This window comes from Nansenia antarctica (genome assembly GCF_963989245.1).
Source record: "Nansenia antarctica genome assembly, chromosome: 6".
Lineage (NCBI taxonomy): Eukaryota > Metazoa > Chordata > Actinopteri > Argentiniformes > Microstomatidae > Nansenia > Nansenia antarctica.
Genome location: NC_137676.1, coordinates 4,519,612 through 4,539,498, shown reverse-complemented (window position 1 = coordinate 4,539,498; position 19,887 = coordinate 4,519,612). Strand labels below are relative to the sequence as shown.

The 19,887-nt window shown below is 45.8% G+C and overlaps 1 protein-coding gene across 6 annotated transcripts; it reads left to right on the top strand.

Annotated features, from left to right (window-relative positions):
* Nucleotides 1-597: 597 nt before the first annotated feature.
* On the top strand, nucleotides 598-18,794 carry cdk11b (cyclin dependent kinase 11B). Of its 6 annotated transcripts, none has more exons than XM_080535128.1 (20): nucleotides 598-696; nucleotides 1,118-1,248; nucleotides 1,884-2,023; nucleotides 2,515-2,642; nucleotides 2,993-3,149; nucleotides 4,298-4,482; nucleotides 4,787-4,960; nucleotides 6,564-6,662; nucleotides 7,037-7,159; nucleotides 7,593-7,676; nucleotides 8,177-8,394; nucleotides 9,166-9,256; nucleotides 9,937-10,058; nucleotides 11,025-11,130; nucleotides 11,476-11,597; nucleotides 12,049-12,156; nucleotides 12,867-12,983; nucleotides 13,459-13,607; nucleotides 16,969-17,158; nucleotides 18,135-18,794. In XM_080535128.1, the coding sequence occupies exons 2-20, from the start codon at nucleotides 1,138-1,140 to the stop codon at nucleotides 18,225-18,227; spliced, it is 2,517 nt and encodes an 838-aa protein (XP_080391254.1). In that variant the 5' UTR covers nucleotides 598-696; nucleotides 1,118-1,137; the 3' UTR covers nucleotides 18,228-18,794. The 6 variants fall into 6 exon arrangements, with proteins under 6 accessions (XP_080391254.1, XP_080391253.1, XP_080391252.1 ...); XM_080535127.1 differs by having other exon boundaries at nucleotides 2,515-2,648; XM_080535126.1 differs by having other exon boundaries at nucleotides 2,515-2,654.
* The last annotated feature ends 1,093 nt before the right edge of the window (nucleotides 18,795-19,887 follow it).

Below are 19,887 nucleotides of genomic sequence, written 5' to 3'. Positions count from 1 at the left end.
ATAGGTTAAATATAACTTTATCCTCACATTGAAACAGACGCGATGGTTGACCCGCACACGTTCAGCTAAGCTCAGATTGCTAAAACAGAGTCGGTTGTGTTCGTTAGCATGTTAGCATGCTACCGAGTTAGCTGGCGAGGAGCTACAACGTCAACACGTTTTTGCCAATGCATTAAACCATTTATAAATACAACATATATGTTAGCGACATAACCTCGGAGCGAAGTCTAACGTATGGTTACAACTTACCAGCTAGCTAATAACACGGACGGGCCTTTGACGTTGTTTCCTTGGCGACCTGTTCTTAGCTAGCTAGCTGAGCTACCGTAGAAAGGCGCAAATTGTCGCAAATCATTGGCGTTTGACGTGTGGCATTTCTGTCACATATTTCCCAGATGTAATTGCTAGTTAGCTTCTGGATAGACTAAACGAACTAACTGCTTATTATTGTATCTGTATCTGTAGCTGCCTGGCTAGCTGGCTTACTTGCTTGGTTAGGTAACGTAGCTAAGTAGGTGCAAGCAGCAGGTCTCTCCATTTCATAACTTTGTCAAGATTGGATCTCTCTCTCTCCCCCTCCCTCCGTGCTATCGATCAGAAAGTGTTCCTTCCATCATTTTTGGATTGGTGTTTTGTGTTTATTTCCACCAGTTTGGAAGTTACTGAGCTATGGATAAGATACGAGACACTACCCAGGTAACAACAGACGTTTAGGTTGTCTAACCTTGATCCTCCTTCTCCCCCTGACATCCCCCCTGTCAACTAGATGTAGATGATTGGCTTATCTCTCCCCCAATACGCACACTACCTACCTCTCAAATTAATATTCGTACAACCCTTCTCTTGCTCCCAAAGTCAAGTGCGACATTGTAACTTACAATGTAGTAAGTGTTTGTGTGTACAGTACACCGTTGTCCCAAAAACATTGCATTAAAATCTTAGCACTGATAAAGTTAGTGATAGTCTCAACATGAACCATGAAATAAACAACTCATATTAAACATCTTTGGACAACTCATATTAAACATCTTTGGACAACTCGTATTAAACATCTTTGGACATAATTCCCTAGTGATATATATCACAGCGCACCCTGCGTCTGTCTCTTGTCTTCCAGGCGGTGGCGAGTGGGTGCTGATGGGGGACGAAAAGGGAACCTGGAAAGTGAAAACACTCGACGAGATTCTCCAAGAGAAAAAACGCAGACGTGAGCTGGAAGAGAAGACGGAGCCAAAGCGAGTGAAAAATGTAACTAGCGAATAGCGTGAAACTGCTCTTCTTGTCTTTGTGTCTCACGTAATGTACTACACAGTCAAGTTAACCCACCTTGATAGACAAACAGCAATGCAATCAATCAGTCAGGCTGATGCATTTTTGTAGAGGATGATTACTTGTCTTACATGTAATGTAATACTTGTACTACATTACTGTTATTATAATATATATATATATATATAATTATGAATATTATTATAGAATTCAATTGAATGGGAAAGTGTCCAAACTTTTGACTGGTGCTGTATATATTGTATTATATATGTCATATACGCCACAGCATCAAAGTGGGGGAGAGAGAGAGGGAGAGAGAGGGAGGGGGGAGGGAGAGAGAGAGAGAGAGAGAGAGAGAGAGAGAGGACGGGGGAGGGAGAGAGAGAGGACATTGGAATGGGACAGGACATGTCGACGTCATCGACAAGGGACGACAGCAATGATGAGTGTGAGAAATGAATGATTTAAGCAACGTACGTTTGGTGAATGTGACATTAATGATTGGAGCACTTTGAGCTGCAACGTTTGCAGGAAAAGTGCTATACAAATAAAAAGTTATTATTATTACTACTACGTGTAATGTAATGTAATGTAATGTAACCTGTGTGCTCCAGTGCGCTCCATGCCCTGCGCCACAGACGGATGAACGGGAAGCCAAGCGGGACACTCCGGAGGAAGGAGAACTGCCAGATCAGAGAATGGAAATAACAATTCGGAATTCCCCGTACATACGGGAGGACTCTACAGAAGACAGGTACGGAGATGTGTGAGAGATCTGTGAGTGTCTGGGCCACAGATAGAGATCTGTGAAAGCTTGGGCCACTGATAGGGTTGGAAGTGAGATATCTGTGAGAGCCTGGGCCACAAATAGGGTTGCCAACCTTCTTGCTACCAAATACGGGACAAAAGATGGCGTGCCACCGCACGGGGCGGGGGGGTTTGCTGGAATTGGCGCATTTACGCTATACGTATACATGAGGGGGGCCTGTGATTGGATGATTTACATATTCATCCATCCCAAAATCCACGACATCCCGGCTAATACAGGACAGTTGGCAACCCTAGCTACAGATAGCCCTGGAAGTTTAGCCTGCCTACATTTTTTATTTAAAGATAATACTTTCTCTGTTGTTGCTGCTGCTTAATTTGCCTCAAGTATACATAAAGTAAAGCGTCTACCTGCCTTTTGTTGCCTCCTAGTAAGGACCAGACAGTCTCCGCTAAACCCCCTGTTCTGAATTCCAGGGGAGAGGAGGATGAGTCGCTAGCCATCAAACCTCCCCAGCAGATGGCCAGGAAAGACAAGTCACACCACAGGAAAGAGGAGAAGAGGAAGGACAAGAGACGCCACCGCAGTCACTCTGCAGAAGGAGGTGTGGGTGAGGGTGTGTGGGGGGGGTGTATCTGGGTGTATGTGTGGGTGTCTGTGTGGGTGTCTCTGTGGGTGTGTGGGTGGGTGTCTAGGTGGGTGTGTGTGTGTGTGTGTGTGTGTCTTGTCTGTGTTTGTGTGCGTGTCTTGTCTGTGTGTCTGTGTTTGTGTGTGTGTCTTGGTGTGTGTCTTGGTGTGTGTCTTGGTGTGTGTCTGTGTCTGTGTCTGTGTGTCTGTGTCTGTGTGTGTCTGGGTCTGTGCGTGTCTGTCTGTGTGTCTGTCTGTGTGTGTCTGGGTCTGTGTGTAGAGCACCATGCACGGTACTAAATCTCATGTTTGTCTTTGCCTCCCCAGCGGCGGGGAAACACCCACGACCCAAAGACAAAGACAAGGAGAAGGAGCGGGAGAGCGAGCGCAGGAAGCGGCAGTGGGAGGAGCAGGAGAAAGCCCGGCGGGACTGGGAGAGGCAGAAACGCAGGGAGCAGGCCCGGGCACACTCCCGCAGAGAGAGGTGACCACTGACCGCTGAGGCACACACATACTCGCATACTCACACACGCGCATACTCACTCACACACACACACACACACACACACACACATACTCGCACACATACTCACACACACACACGCATACTCACGCATATGCACTTTCACACACACACACTTGTGCGCATACACACACACACAAACACACACACACACATACACACACATATACCGTATTTTCCGGACTATAAGTTAGCAGATGTTACCATGTAAAGAAATATAAACGTCGAAATAGAACTTAAGAAACTCACTGTTAAATGTCTGTGTATTAGCCTGTCATATCAGAACATGTCCCCTAGAGTTTGGCAGTTTGATCACAACAGTTTGAAGAGCTTTGGCCACCTATCTGGCTTTGGCCACCTGTCTGGGTGGCCGCCATGTTTACTAAACACAGACAGAACAGGAGGGATGACCCTGACCTCTGACCTCAGGGTTTCTCCCTCCTTTTCTCTCTCTGGCTACGTTCGTAAAATACGCTCTGGAAATCAGATCAGCACACATTCAGCGCCCTATTGTCTCGTCCAATCAAATTTCTCGGTTGGTCGCTCTATGTTGTTGAATGAACCCATTGTGCGCCATTGATTCCGGCGGAATTCTCAGAGCGGAATTTTACGAACGCACCCTTTCTCTTGTCCAGGGTTCGACAGTAACGCTTGCCCGCTTGCCCGGAGTAAGTAAAATATTCGCCGGGTTTGTTTGCGAGAGCCCGACGACACTGCTGGATCCTGGATATGTTTACCTGTGTGCAGGAAGAACAACAGACGGCGCAGGCGCCAGACCAGACTAGATGATCGTGGAGTGGAGATATTATCAAAGCGTACGCGATGCGACGGCTGATCGACAGGCACGTACGCTTTAATAATATCTTCACTCCGCGATCATCTAGTCTGGTCTGGCGCCTGCGCCGTCTGTTGTTCTTCCTGCAACACCGATAAACATATCCAGGATCCAGCAGCGTCGTCGGGCTCGCGCAAACAAACCCGGCAACTGTTTTACTTGTTGCTCCGGGCAAGCGGGCTGCTAAGCGTTACTGTGGAACCCTGCCCTGTGATGTTCCCGTCCATCCCAGCAGACATTAACGGTGTGGGGGGGTGGTTTTGGGTTTCTGGAGAGCTCCTCCTGATTCCAGGGTTCCCCCGTGTTCTCCGGACTACAGGGACCGGCTGGAGCAGGTGGAGAGGCAGCGCGAGCGCGACCGCAAGGTGCGGGACCAGCAGCAGAAGGAGCTGCGTGACCAGAAGGAGCGGGAGAGGAGGGCCGAGGAGCGCCGCAAGGAGAGGGACGCACGCAGAGAAGGTTAGGGTGTGGGAAACACATATACACGCACACGCGCAGAAACACACGCACACACACACATACGTACACGCACACACACACACATACGTACACGCACACACACACTTTATGTTGTATTCCTTGTATGTTGTTGTTTTTTAATCGGCTCCTTTTTCTCTTTTTTGCACTGTTAGTTTGTTTTTAGCTAGTTCTCATGTATGAAAGGTGCTATATAAATAAATATTATTATTATTATTATTATTATTATTATTATTATTATGTGTACCTTATGGTGCCCTGACAGTAACATGTGTGACCCTGACAGTGCCGTCTCACCACCGCGGGCTGCCTGATGAGTACGGAGACAAGCCCAAACAGAGCCACCGCAGTCGCAGCCCCAACCCCAACCGTGCTCCCCGGGACCGCCCGGAGCACAGCGAACCGCGCAGGACTGCCGGCGAGTCTCCGTCCAATCACAGCGAGCCGCGCGGAAGTGCTGGTGAGTCTCCGTCCAAGGGTGCAAAAAACACAACGTTAATGATCTTTTATGTTATTATGAGTAAAAATGTAGTTTTTTTTATGTAATTATGACTGACATTTTTTCTTTTTTTATGTTATGAGTGAAATTTTTGTTTTTTTATTGTTATTATGAGTGACAAGTGTGAAAATATTTTTCTATGAATTATGAAACTGTAGCGGGCCTCGACAGTCTAGGTAATTAATGGGAAACACTGTTGAACTGTCAGTTGGCTGAACAAACGTGAAATTCGATGTGCATATAGTGTAATGTGAAGGCAACTTTAGTAGCTAGGTTTTAGATCATACTGCATTGGTAGTGGGTGGGTTGATGTATGAATTCAATGATGTTACTATCACAGGGTTCCCACGGGTCCTTGACATCCTTGAAAGTTTGTGAATTTGAGAAAAATAAATCAAGGTCATAAAAGTTTTTGAAAATAGACTGTCATTGAAAGTGCTTGAATTCCCCTCTCTCTGGGTCCTTGCATTTAAGGGAATTGAGTCTTGAAAGTCCTTGAAAGGTGCTTGAAAGGTGCTTGAATTTGATGTTTCAGAAGGTGTGGGAACCCTGCTATCACTTTTCTCTGCTCTTTGAGTAGACTTTGAGTAGACTTTGAGTAGAATTTGAGTAGAATTTGAGTAGACTTTGAGTAGACTTTGAGGAGACTTTGAGTAGAATTTGAGTAGAATTTGAGTAGACTTTGAGGAGACTGAGTAGACTTTGAGGAGACTGAGTAGACTTTGAGGAGACTGAGTAGACTTTGAGGAGACTGAGTAGACTTTGAGTAGACTTTGAGTAGACTTTGAGTAGACTTTGAGGAGACTGAGGAGACTTTGAGTAGACTTTGAGGAGACTGAGTAGACTTTGAGTAGACTTTGAGTAGACTTTGAGGAGACTGAGTAGACTTTGAGGAGACTGAGTAGACTTTGAGGAGACTGAGGAGACTTTGAGTAGACTTTGAGGAGACTGAGTAGACTTTGAGTAGACTTTGAGTAGACTTTGAGGAGACTGAGTAGACTTTGAGGAGACTTTGAGTAGACTGAGTAGACTTTGAGGAGACTTTGAGGAGACTGAGTAGACTTTGAGGAGACTGAGTAGACTTTGAGGAGACTGAGTAGACTTTGAGTAGACTGAGTAGACTTTGAGGAGACTTTGAGTAGACTTTGAGGAGACTGAGTAGACTTTGAGTAGACTTTGAGTAGACTTTGAGTAGACTGAGTAGACTTTGAGGAGACTGAGTAGACTTTGAGGAGACTTTGAGGAGACTGAGTAGACTTTGAGGAGACTGAGTAGACTTTGAGTAGACTTTGAGGAGACTTTGAGTAGACTTTGAGGAGACTGAGTAGACTTTGAGGAGACTTTGAGGAGACTGAGTAGACTTTGAGTAGACTTTGAGTAGACTTTGAGTAGACTTTGAGGAGACTTTGAGTAGACTTTGAGTAGACTTTGAGGAGACTTTGAGGAGACTGAGTAGACTTTGAGGAGACTTTGGGTAGACTGAGTAGACTGAGTAGACTTTGAGGAGACTTTGAGGAGACTTTGAGGAGACTGAGTAGACACATTGTCTGGTTTTGTCTCCCAGCAGTGAAGGAGGAGAAGCCTGAGGACAAGGACCTGCTGGCAGACCTGCAGGACATCAGCGGCAGCGAGAGGAAGACCAGCACAGCAGAGTCCTCCTTAGGTACACACACACACACACACACACACACACACACACACACACATACACACACACACACACACACACACACACACACGCGCACACAAAGTCCTCAGGTACGCTCCTCACACACTTAGAAGGCTAGGCCCGGTCAGGAGTCATGCTAATGTGTTTTTTTGTGATCTTTACCGTAATGTTGTTGTTTTTTAAAATGGGATTGGTAAAAAATGTGAGAGGCTGGTTAATCTTTTAATCCAACATATTTTAAAATAAATTTAAGAAAATAACCCCAGGATTTTTACAAAATGACCCAAGAAATTAATCAACAGAAAAAAGAAAACGAAAGTATATTTCCAACACTAGGTGGCAGCATTGAGTCAACCTCTCTTCCTCAGGTTCAGGATCGGGCTCTGAGGAGGAGGATGAAGATGATGAAGAGTCAAGCAGCCAGACGGAGGGGGAGGAAGAGGAGGAATCCGCTTCGGTTTCCGGTTCAGGAAGATCTGACCAGAGTGCAGGTCTGAACATACCGTACTGTACATACCATACTGTACATATCCTACTGTACATACCATACTGTACATATCCTACTGTACATACCATACTGTACATATCCTACTGTACATACAGGGTTCCCACAGGTTCTTAAAAAGTCTTACATTTAATAGGCCTTAAAAAGGTCTTACATATGATTTGAAAGTCATAAAAAATGTATTGGATTAGGAAGTTACTTCGATGTTGCGATAACTTGTCTGTATGTATCACGATTCTTTCACACTTTTTTGGCGGTATGGCTGTGAAATGGCTGACCCTGTGCCGAGAGCAAAAAACCCCAACAAATTCCAACAATTGACTGACAAGTCGAGTGCATGGCAAATAAAACATTCTTCTTCTTCTATGGTGGAAATGGTAAACCTGTATCTTTGTTGTTCTTCTTCTTCTGTGTTCCAGATGACGTGAGCGAGGACGAGCCGTCGGGGGAGGAGTTTATTGAGGAGGGGGAGAACGGAAACCACGGCAACCACATCCCTGCTGGTAGGCCTCTCAAACCCTCCTTCGACAGGTGTCAGTTATTTTGCGTAACAGTGTTGTTAACGTTTCTCATAAGACCTTGTAGGGGTTGTTTTTGTCTGGTGTTGTAGCTTGTTTACGATGAAAAGGTGTAAAGTGTAGATGTTTATATAGAAGAATAGAGAAGTACTATTTCTCATTTAGCAGCCAGTGATACGAGACTCTGGTCCCGCCCTTTTAGTGTCCTGGGCCCAGTGTTTCAAAAAACGTTTAATCTAGATCAGAATGATGCAGATACATTTTTGCTATCCAGGATCAGACCTATCTAACAGATTTCGAGTATAGCTTAAATCAGCCAGCTCGATCTGATCCTGGATAGCCAAAAAGAATCCGGTTCATTCTGATCCAGATTAAACATGTTGACCTCCCAGGCCCTGTTGTGTCTGTGGATGTTACTATGGTTACTATGCCTTTCCCAGAATGCCCTCTTTAATGAACCGTCTCCTTCGCTAAAACCCTCACAGTGCCCGAATCTCGATTTGACCACGATACAGAGGAGAGCTGTGAAGAGGAGGATGAGGATGAGGAGGAAGAGGAGGAGGCAGGGGAGAGAGATCGGACCCCCCAGTCCCCGACCCACTCCCAGTCAGCCACCCCTGAGGAGAACTACATCCCTGACTCTCCCCCCATCTCCCCCGTGGAGCTGAAGAAAGAGCTGCCAAAGTACCTGCCCGCTCTACAGGTGTGTACCTGCCCGCGCAACAGGTGTGTCTGTCAGGAAAGGAAACACCTGCACACACTGGCTGGTGTGACTACAATGCAGTTTATTTTGCAACGTTTTGACCAAGGTGTATTTTTTCTTTTCTTTTTTAATATGTTTTTCGGGCATTTCTGATCCATTGGGATAGAGACAGTAGAGATTGTCAGGAAGGATGGGTGAGAGAGAGAGAGAGAGAGAGGAGGATAGAGACAGTAGAGATTGACAGGAAGGATGGGTGAGAGAGAGAGGAGGATAGAGACAGTAGAGATTGACAGGAAGGATGGGTGAGAGAGAGAGGAGGATAGAGACAGTAGAGATTGACAGGAAGGATGGGGGAGAGAGAGCGGAGGATAGAGACAGTAGAGATTGACAGGAAGGATGGGGGAGAGAGAGAGAGAGAGAGGAGGATAGAGACAGTAGAGATTGACAGGAAGGATGGGTGAGAGAGAGGAGGGATGACATGCAGGATAGGTCGATGGCCTGAATCAAACCAGGGACCGAGGGTGCGATTTTGTCGCACCGCCGAATTCGATTCCATTGTTTTGAATGAGACAATGCACACGGCGTGCGATGCGATATTGTCGCACGACAACATTCGATTCTCAATTCACACCAATTGAAAGAATTCAAAGAATTGAGAATCGAATGTTGTCGTGCTACAAAATCGCATCGCACGCCGTGTGCATGTGCCTTAGTGAGCTGCACCCCCCCCCCGCCACCTTGAATGACACATGTCTGTTTCTTTATCTTCAGGGTTGCCGCAGCGTGGAGGAGTTCCAGTGTCTAAACAGGATAGAGGAAGGCACGTACGGCGTGGTGTACCGAGCCAAGGACAAGAAGACAGGTGTTTATTTAGTCTGGCACATCTGGGGCAGCAGCTGGTGCTGTGGGGAACAAGAACGTGCCGTGAATAGTGTCCGTCGATTGACAAAACCTTTGTTCCGTAGAAACTTTCTTTGTGGCTTGAGTCTGATTTCTGAATCATTCCAAAGATGTCAGTACAGTTCCCAAAACAAGCTCTGTTGTCTGCTGACAGTGATGTGGCTGTGGCTGCGTTTGTGAATTCGCTCTGGAAATCTGATCAGCGCTCATGAAATGCCTCTTGTCCAATCAGATTACTTGGTCCCTTTATGACGTTGAACCCAGTGTACGCTCCGGCGAATTTACAAACGCACCCTGTGTTCTGTCTGCCACAGCCACAGCGCCATTGTCCCTTCTTCACCTGACCCGTCAGAACACATACCACTGGAAAACGCCCCCAAACCCACTCGAAAACTAGCAAAGTTTGGTAACAAATTATAGGTAGTTACTGATCCTTAAACTGTTGTTTGTTATATCGAGTGGATACTTCACAACTTCAACTTCAACGAAAAACACATTTTGTTGAAAAGAAACCTTTTTTCATTTAATTTACGAGGTTCCACGGTCAACGATTTGTTCTTCCTTTCACCAGCCGCTGTCACATTTTAGTTTATTTCCCTTCCTTGTTTGTAGACAACACCACTAAAAATGTTTCCATTCCAGATGAGATTGTGGCCTTGAAAAGGCTGAAAATGGAGAAGGAGAAGGAAGGCTTCCCCATCACGTCTCTGAGAGAAATCAACACCATCCTGAAGGCCCAGCACCCCAACATTGTCACTGTTAGGGTGAGGAGCCGTGGTCTGATGTTTGAACCCAACTGACCCAGAGAGCAGTAGATGCAGCACTCACATCCTAGAGCCTCAAATACCCCCTTTCCACCAACGGGAACCTAGTTCTAATTCTGGGTGCTGGTGCTAGTGGACCTAGTTCTGGGTGCTGGTGCTAGTGGACCTAGTTCTGGGTGCTGGTGCTAGTGGACCTAGTTCTGGGTGCTGGTGCTAGTGGACCTAGTTCTGGGTGCTGGTGCTAGTGGACCTAGTTCTAGTTCTGGTGCTAGTGGACCTAGTTCTAGTTCTGGTGCTAGTGAACCTAGTTCTAGTTCTAGTGCTAGTGGACCTAGTTCTAGTTCTGGTGCTAGTGGACCTAGTTCTAGTTCTGGGCTGGTGCTAGTGCCGGTTCGCAGTTGGTTCAACTTGCTAACCTTCTAAGAACTGGTTTGCTTTTCCACGGACTAGAGAGCCACGTCATTATGCCACTGTATATGTCTCCGCTTCCCCACCGATGCGTGAACAGTTCTTTGTTCTAGACTGGCCATGTGTTGGCGCCACTCTGGAACCAGTTTTCCTGGCCCACAGACGGTTCTTTTGCTGTCGAAACGCAGAGAACTGGTTCCAGATGTGGCACCGGCTCCGGACCGGCCCTCAAACTGCCTTGGTGGAAAAAAGGGTTAAAAGTGTTTGACTTTTGTGGCCTGGGGTGGTCCAGTGGTCTAGCACCGCGGTCTACAGTGCACACATATGCCCATGTTGGCATGGGTTCGAATCCGGCCCATGCCCTGCTGACATGCCCTCTCCTTACTTTCCTGTCTATCTTCACTATCTCTATCCAATAAAATGAAAAATATGAGTGGGACTGCCCCACTCTGAAAAAAATAACCTTTAAAAAATAAAAGTGTTCGACTTTTTAATCGGTTATTAATCAGTTAAACTTTCACTAAATCATCTTACCCTTATTCCTTCTACTCACGGTAGGAAATTGTCGTCGGAAGCAACATGGACAAGATCTACATCGTGATGAATTACGTGGAGCACGACCTGAAGAGCCTGATGGAGACGATGAAACAGCCCTTCCTGCCAGGTAAAACAGGGTCTGATGTGTGCTTGTGGTTATGTATTTGGATCCGTTCCCCCCCCCCGCCGATGTAATGAAGGGGAAAAGGTCTGCGCGTGTGGATTGAAGTGGTGCTCTGTTTCTCATAAAACTCGCTCCGGTGGGTTTCTCTTTGCTTACCGAGCAAACATAGTCATGCTCCTGCGGTCGCCACGCTACCGCGACGTTAAGTCCTGTTTTTCAACGTGGTTTGGGGTTTGAATGCCTTTGACTGGCTGGCTGGCTGGCTGTCTGGCTGCTCTCTCTCAAGGCGTTTTGATGTCATGTCTCTTCTCTCTTTTATTTTTAAATGTTTTCGTCCTTCCTTCGCAGGCGAGGTGAAGACGCTGATGATTCAGCTGCTTCGCGGCGTACGCCATCTCCATGACAACTGGATCCTGCACCGCGACCTGAAGACGTCCAACCTGCTGCTCAGTCACAAGGGGATCCTCAAGGTACGTTCCGGAATGTTAAAACCACGACGTTCACTTCCTGAATGTCCCCCTCTGGGATCAATAAAGTGTCTATCTGTCTATCTATCTGCCTGTCTATCTATCTATCTATCTATCTATCTATCTATCTATCTATCTATCTATCTCTCTATCTATCTATCTATCTATCTATCTATCTATCTATGTATCTATCTCTCTGTCTCTATCTCTATTTCTCTGTCTCTATCTATCTATCTATCTACCTACCTACCTACTGTATCTACCTATCTACCTATCTACCTATCTTCCTACCTACCTATCTACCTACCTATCTCTCTCTCCCTCTCTCTGGTAACTTCAGTGTGAGTGCTCCAGACTTGCTTATGAACAGAATAATCGCTCTGAGTTATGTGCCTTTGTCTAGTTATGTGTCTCATATTCAGTCTTTGCCTCCTGTGTGGTTGCTGTGCTGTAGGTGGGGGACTTTGGCCTGGCCCGGGAGTACGGCTCTCCCCTGAAGCCCTACACCCCCGTGGTGGTCACCCTGTGGTACCGCTCCCCAGAGCTGCTGCTGGGAGCCAAGGTGAGGCGTGATCTAAGGGGGTAGTGAGTGGTGGTGATCAGAAGGTCATGAGTTCCAATCCCAATTGGGAACACCACCACTAGTGTGCCCTAAGTTGGGTTGGGCTAAGTTACTCCTAAATTACTCCCTGTAATATCAAATTCTAAGTCGCTAAATGGTTAAAATGTAAAGAAACGTAAAATTAAATGACACCATATCATCCAAATACCTCCACACAGAGACACATTACATTCTTTCAAGTACGAGCTCAGACGACGCACTTCAAGCACACTTCAGTCACACTTCAAGCACACTTCAGTCACACTTCCTATTCCACACTCGAAACGCTTCCACAACCATCTAGAAACCTTAGAACCTTCAAAAGTACAAAGCATCAAAACATGTATTTACCCAAAGTCCTAAACAACTTAATTCCCTAATCCCTTAATTCCCTCGTCTAAACATTTCCCCCAGCTAGACTACACAATCCTCCCTACTCTGTCCAAGTGTATCCACATCCAGACCAGACGATCCAAGGGCTGTCTGGTCTCTGCAGAAATGTGGTCGACGGCCTTGGCCGCAAATACCCTGGTAGTGTGGACAGGGGCCCTGAGGCTGTGTGTGTGTGTGTGTGTGTGTGTGTGTGTGTGTGTGTGTGTGTGTGTGTGTGTGTGTGTGTGTGTGTGTGTGTGTGTGTGTGTGTGTGTGTGTGTGTGTGTTCGTTCCCACAGGAGTACTCGACAGCGGTGGACATGTGGTCGGTAGGATGCATTTTTGGAGAGCTGCTTACACAGAAACCACTGTTCCCTGGAAAATCTGAAATTGACCAAATTAACAAGATATTCAAGGTAAATGCCCTCATTTGCCCTCATCAAGCATTAGTTGTAAAGTTAAAAATACTTTTTTTATGTATACATATGCATGCTTATTTATTTTTTTTATAACTTTTTTTTCCAGCATGAGTTTTTTTTGATGGTTTGCAGTTCTGTTTCTCTCCACAAGGTGGCGTAACCAGGAACGGCACACAGTTATACTGTATTAAACCCACTTTGACTTTGCTCAAATGTGTTTTCCTGAAACAGACTACATTTCTGAAACCCAATCCTACCATACGAAATGTATAGCCGTCATATTTGTGGCAGGTGGTTGTCTGACAGGGATGGAGCTATTAAAATCAAACATTTTAACTGCGCTCTTGACTTCACTCAAGTACTCAAGTGTGTTCCTTCTTAGTTAGTTAATAAAATCCCAGGGAACCCCCACGCTTCTCCCCCCCCTAACCCTAACCCCATTTGTCTGTGTTGACGTGCGTGTTCACGACAGGATCTGGGGTCGCCCAGTGAGAAGATCTGGCCTGGCTACAACGAGCTTCCAGCTGTGAAGAAGATGACTTTCACAGAGTACCCCTACAACAACCTCCGCAAGCGCTTCGGGGCGCTGCTGTCAGACCAAGGCTTCGACCTCATGAACAAGCAAGTGGTTTCTACTTCTTCTTAATCCACCACCCCCTAACCCCCTGATTGATAGATAGATAGATAGATAGATAGATAGATAGATAGATAGATAGATAGATAGATAGATAGATAGATAGATAGATAGATAGATAGATAGTTCATAGATAGATAGATGGATAGATAGATAGTTCATAGATAGATAGATAGGCTTTGACCTCATGAACAACCAAGTGTTTTCTACTTCTTCTTAATCCCCCCCCTCACTACAGGGCCCCCCAACTACAGCCCTGTGTGTGACCCCCAAGTCAAACCACAACATTATACCTAAGCTATACACCACAACATCTTAGCTGTATTAGAAAACCCAGACTATGATTGTGCAATTATGCATTTCAGCTAATCCTCTTACTGACTTAGGCCTTTAGTGTCTGTCTGTCTGTCTGTCTGTCTGTGTGTGCGTGCGTGCGTGCGTCTGTCTTTCTGTCTGTCTGCCTGCGTCGGCCTGTGTCTGTGAGTGTCTGTGTCTATACTATGGTGTTCTAACATGTGTGCACTATAGGGATGGACGGTTTCCAATTATTGAAACCGAAAAACCGTCAGAGAGTAAAACTGCGGTTTTCCGGTTAACCGAAGAATACAGTAAAAAAAAAAAAAAAAAAAAAAAGATAAAAAAAAAAAAAAAAAAAGAGCGCCAATTTCAAATAATTGAGCCCTACTGCTACAATACACTCATGTCGAACACCATTAAAACACCGTAAGCACAGTCGCAACACATTTAGGCTACTTAGTTTCACAAATATAAGTGGAAAGGCAGACTTTTGTAAGCTACACCATACATGAAAACACATGAACACTTAACACACCAGCTCCGCTGATCCAGGGTGCACGCCTGCACGGAAGATCATCTCTTGGAACAGCGTCTTCATTGAATGAACTGCTTTCTCAATATCTTGGTTCTTAGACAAAGTTTCAGCTGCTGCTCAATGTATTTAAATATTTGAATACTGCTCAATAATCACTGAAATATTAGACTTAGAATTATGCAGTGAACATACTTAAAGCTTTTCATAAAAACCACATGCCGCGAGACTGACTCGTCCTGAACTGTCGTAAGTCAATCAACAAAGAATGCCCCATCAAAATAAAAGTGCCCATGGTAGAGCTGTCAAAATAGAGCTTTCAAAATAAATGTACTAATACAGATAGAGATAAATACAGAACTACCTTTGCGTCACTAAGTGACCGCGTATCTTCTGAGACAAGTGTCATCACTTTCAGTAGCGCCTTCACACACAGTGGCGCTGTGCACAAACACTCTTGATCCGTATAGCTCTTGTTTTATTATATTGTGGTTTAGTAAATACTGCACTTGGAGTTACATTCAATGCATGATTTGTGCTATAGAACATAAATAAAGTTTGATTGATTGATATCAAATCAAATCACATTTTATTTCTATAGCGCATTTCTCACAAAAGTGACCCAATGCGCTTTACAGAGAGCAGCGAAAATGATCTTATTAAATGTAAGCGAGTAATTGTAAAAAACCTTTCCTATCTACCAATAACTGAAGGCAACTATCTTTCCCATAGAGTGATTCGTTACCCTTAAATATAATCCCAATTAGATATTAATCCTCAGTTATTCTTCACAACTGACCAAACCTCTCACTCATTGCGCGGCAGATTCAGACTGTATCATTGTTATTTTCACACACGACAAACATGTGACATGTTCCAGTTTTATTCTTATTCTATTTTATTCTTCAAAAAAAAAAAAAAAAAAAAAAACGGTTTCAGACGGTTTTGATAAAAAACCGTTTCTATTTTTATAAACCCCGGTTTTCGGTTTAACCGAAAAACCGTCCATCCCTAGTGCACTAGACAACATATGCTATATCTTGATAATTATCTGCGACTTCCCAGTGATATGCTTTCCAGGTCTTTTTCTTCAGTCACTGCGCTTTTGGCAGGCTGTCTAGAAACAATGACAGTGGGGTAGCCTCTTGGCAATCCATCAAAGTACTTCCATCCCTGTGTTAGATTTCACAGACAGACAGCCTTGCCCTGGGATTCTGAACGCCTCTGTCACACAGTGTTTTATCCCGACCATTGGACTGGATGAACACATTAAAATGTATGTAGAACTTAGAATAATTGGCCATTTTAGCAGACGCTTTTAATCCAAAGCGATTTACAATTACAAATTTACTGGGACAGTCCCCCCTGGAGTAACTGAGGGCTAAGTGCCTTACTCAAGGGCACACTAGTGGTGGCGTTTCAGGCAGGATGTGAACTCAATGACTAGTAATTTAAAAAATATAAAATGCTAAATTATACTTGACACAAAGCTCTAAACCAAGACTATCACACAGCTTGATTTAAAACCGTATGGTTGTTATGGCGTTAAACAACGCCCTGTTTACATATCTTCCACCTCTGTATGCCAAAACCTTTCCAGTTTGTCTATCACACCTGTATTACATCAGCACACTAACGCGCATACCACATCATCTCAAGGTCACACTGGTTCGAATCCGGCCATCGACATATCCTGCATGTCATCCCTCCCTCCCTCTCTCTCACCCATCGTCCCTGTCAATCTCTACTACTGTCTCTATCCCAATAAAGCAGAAATGCCCTAAAAAACTGATTTAAAAAAAGAAAGAAAAGATTGTATGCCCAGTGTATGCCCAAAAAGGGGCCGTTCTCTCAGGCCAGAATCATGGTATGCTAGTCTCAGGCCCCCTGGGAGAAGCACATGACCTCTGGTCCTCCACCCACCAGGCCCTGACCCCCCCTCCTCCTCCTGTTGTATATGCTTGGATCTTCCTGAGCTGTAGCAGCTGTAGTTGAAGGCCGCCATCCGGAGCGTAGTGTTGGCAGACAGAAGCGGTCCTGTTTGGAATATCACACTCCTGTGCGGCTCCGGTTTGTAGGTCAAGGTCTGACGCTGTGAACGGCCGTGCCCTTGTAGATGATTTAAGACCACCGGCTGATTTACGATCGGCAACTTTTAGAATTAAGTGTGTGTGTGTGTGTGTGTGTGTGTGTGTGTGTGTGTGTGTGTGTGTGTGTGTGTGCGCGCATCTCAATTGAAAGTGCTTACCCTGTGTTTTCAGGGGGGGTATTCCTTCCATCAACGCCGCTAAAGGGAAAATCCAGGCTTATTTTCATCAAATCTGAATCAAAATAAGCCTACATTTTCCTTTAAGTGACGTTGATGGAATACCCCCCCTAGTTTAGGAGAAAGTGAGGAAGCCACTGGTAAACTTTTGAGACGTATCCCCCCCCCCCCCAGCACACACGTACCCCCCCCCCCCCCCCCCAGCTTTAATCCGGATGTTTGGCCATCTGAGTGACCTCTGACCCCCCCCCAGGTTCCTCACCTACTGCCCCAGCAAGAGGATCCTGTCAGACGAGGCTCTGAAGCACGACTACTTCCGGGAGACGCCGCTCCCCATCGACCCCTCCATGTTCCCTACCTGGCCGGCCAAGAGCGAGCAGCAGAGGGTGAAGAGGGGCACCAGCCCCCGCCCCCCTGAGGGAGGCCTGGGATACAGCCAGCTGGTGAGGGGAAACTGGACACCTTCCCTGGTGGTCTAGTGGTTAGGATTCGGCGCTCTCACCGCCGCGGCCCGGGTTCGATTCCCGGTCAGGGAACAACATTTTAGTTTTACTGCATTTTCGTTGTCTGGTACTTTCTGGTACTCTGCAATGACAATGAAGTTTAATCTAATCTAAATAATCATAATAGCGATAATATAGGCCGTTTAGCTGACGCTTTTATCCAAAGCGCATACATTTTTCAGTATATGGTTTTCTCTGTGTACCACATGTACAAAAGAAGAGATTTGGTGAGGCTGCATTCTCATTTTATGCACCCACATTGTGGAATGCACTGCCAGTTTACATTAGGGATGCAACCTCAGCAAATATGTTCAAGTCAAGACTAAAAACCCATCTTTTTAATATTGCCTTTAAATGACTAAATAATTAAATAATGATTGGAGCACTTTGAGCTGCAACGTTTTCAGGAAAAGTGCTATACAAATAAAAGTTATTATTAACGTTATTAATGCGTGGCTTGCTCTCTCTTTCTCTCTCTCTCCTTCCCTCTCTCTCTTTCTCTCTCCCTCTCCCTCTCTCTCTCTCTCCCTCTCCCCCTCCCTCCCTCTCTCTCTCTCTCCTCTCTCCCTCTCTCTCTCCTTCTCTCTCTCTCCCTCTCTCTCTCCCTCTCTCTCTCTCTCTCCCTCTCTCTCTCCTTCTCTCTCTCTCCCTCTCTCTCCCTCTCTCCCTCTCCCTCTCTCTCTCCTTCTCTCTCTCTCCCTCTCTCTCTCTCTCTCCCTCTCTCTCTCCTTCTCTCTCTCTCCCTCTCTCTCTCTCTCCCTCCCTCTCTCTCTCCTTCTCTCTTTCTCTCTCTCTCCCTCTCCCCTCTCCCTCCCCCCCTCTCTCTCTCCCTCTCCCCCCCCCCCCTCTCCCTCTCCCTCTCCCTCTCCCTCCCCCCCCTCTCCCTCTCCCTCTCCCTCCCCCCCTCTCTCTCCAGGGTGACGACGACCTTAAGGACACAGGCTTCCACCTGACCTCCAGCAACCAGGGGGCGTCCGCCGTGGGCCCCGGGTTCAGCCTCAAGTTCTGACCGCAGACGAGAGGACGTGTTTGAGGTCGCATGTGTTGGAAAAACACAGGCAGCCCCACCTGAGAGGGAGGACAAAAGGAATCATGGGACATGTAGTTGTGATGGGGACTGGACTCACTCTGGGACTGTGTTCGTACTGCCCTTTACCGTTCAGCCCTGTGAAGGTAGAGACTTGTAGTCCGACGACGGAAAACAGACGGACCCGCTCAACCTCCCAGTGTTTCCTGTCCGTCGACATGGCTTGACCCTCCTCAACTGTCTACTACAGTGTTCTTTTTGTTCTTTTTTTTATAGGAGTTTCATCAAATGTTCGATATAATGTTTTAGCTTGTTCTGGAGACGGAGCAAACTCTCTACAACTCTACATCCTCTCACCAAATGACACCAAGTGCATACGAGTGTGTGCTTAATGTTTGCTGTCTGTTTTTTTTTTTTTTTTGCATTTTCTACGCCGTCGAATGAAGACCAGATTTTAAGTGGTTGTCATTTTCCTGTGTGTTGCTACTGTATAATCGCGTAGCATTAGCTCTTTATTTCGATCCATCATATTGGAGGGATTTTTACTGTGACCACAACAGGCTTACATACGTACATACATGCATACATACATACATACTGACATGGGACATTGTCTTTTGCTAGAAATAAAGTTTAAAACTTTATTTTTTTTGTCTGCCACTTTCCCTGTATTTTATAAAAAAGAGCGCTGTCTGGGCTACGCAAACACAGACACACTCCCGCCAGAGAAGGGAGAAAGAAAAAAAAAGAAAGAAAGAATGGAAGCTGAACCCAAAAAAAATTCTTGCCTTGAACCTAGCTCAATAGTAGGCTAGTCCAAGAGTGATGTCATTCTTTGCACTGCACAGTTTGTCTCAGTACTTTGTTCTCCCAGTCTAAGAGCCCCAGACTCCTCTCTGTCTTTGTTGTTGAAGTGGCTCGGCCGATATAAGGACTGAACCAATAAATTATATCATTTTCTCGGCCAGAGAAAAATAAACAGTACAGTCTAGCTCCTGTGAGACGGTTGGAGGTTGGCTGGCCGGGCTGCTTTGACTGGAACTGTCGCAACAAAAAGCTCCAACCTTCACCTCTGGACTCCTTGTAATGAAGACAAATGGAAATGTTCATCAATCAAGTTTAATCTTTTGACTTGCCTCTGAACCCCCTCTGGATTATTACACACGTTTGCTGAATAAGCGGGGGCGGGGGCTGATACTGAAACTGCACTGGCCTCTAGGTGTAGAGCACAGACCTCTAGACAGCATTGGCTCTCTAGACACAGTATTGACTCTCGACACAGAGAACAGACTTTGGTGTCTAGACAGTACAGACCTCTTTAGACAGAGCATTGGCTCACTAGACAGAGAGTACAGACCTCTCTAGGCAGAGTACAGACCTCTCTAGACTGAGTACAGACCTCTCTAGACTGAGTACAGACCTCTCTAGACAGCACAGACCTCTCTAGACAGTACAGACCTCTCTAGACTGAGTACAGACCTCTCTAGACAGCACAGACCTCTCTAGGCAGAGTACAGACCTCTCTAGGCAGAGTACAGACCTCTCTAGACTGAGTACAGACCTCTCTAGACAGTACAGACCTCTCAGTCCAGACCTCTCTAGACAGAGTACTGACCACTGTAGACAGAGTACAGACCTCTCT

Bases quoted from the DNA above. Each gene is read 5' to 3' on its own strand.
- cdk11b (XM_080535123.1), top strand. From the start codon at position 1,138: ATGGGGGACGAAAAGGGAACCTGGAAAGTGAAAACACTCGACGAGATT. The intron at 10,059-11,024 runs GTGAGGAGCCGT...TACTCACGGTAG, and splicing joins CCAACATTGTCACTGTTAGG to GAAATTGTCGTCGGAAGCAA. The intron at 11,131-11,475 runs GTAAAACAGGGT...CTTCCTTCGCAG, and splicing joins GAAACAGCCCTTCCTGCCAG to GCGAGGTGAAGACGCTGATG.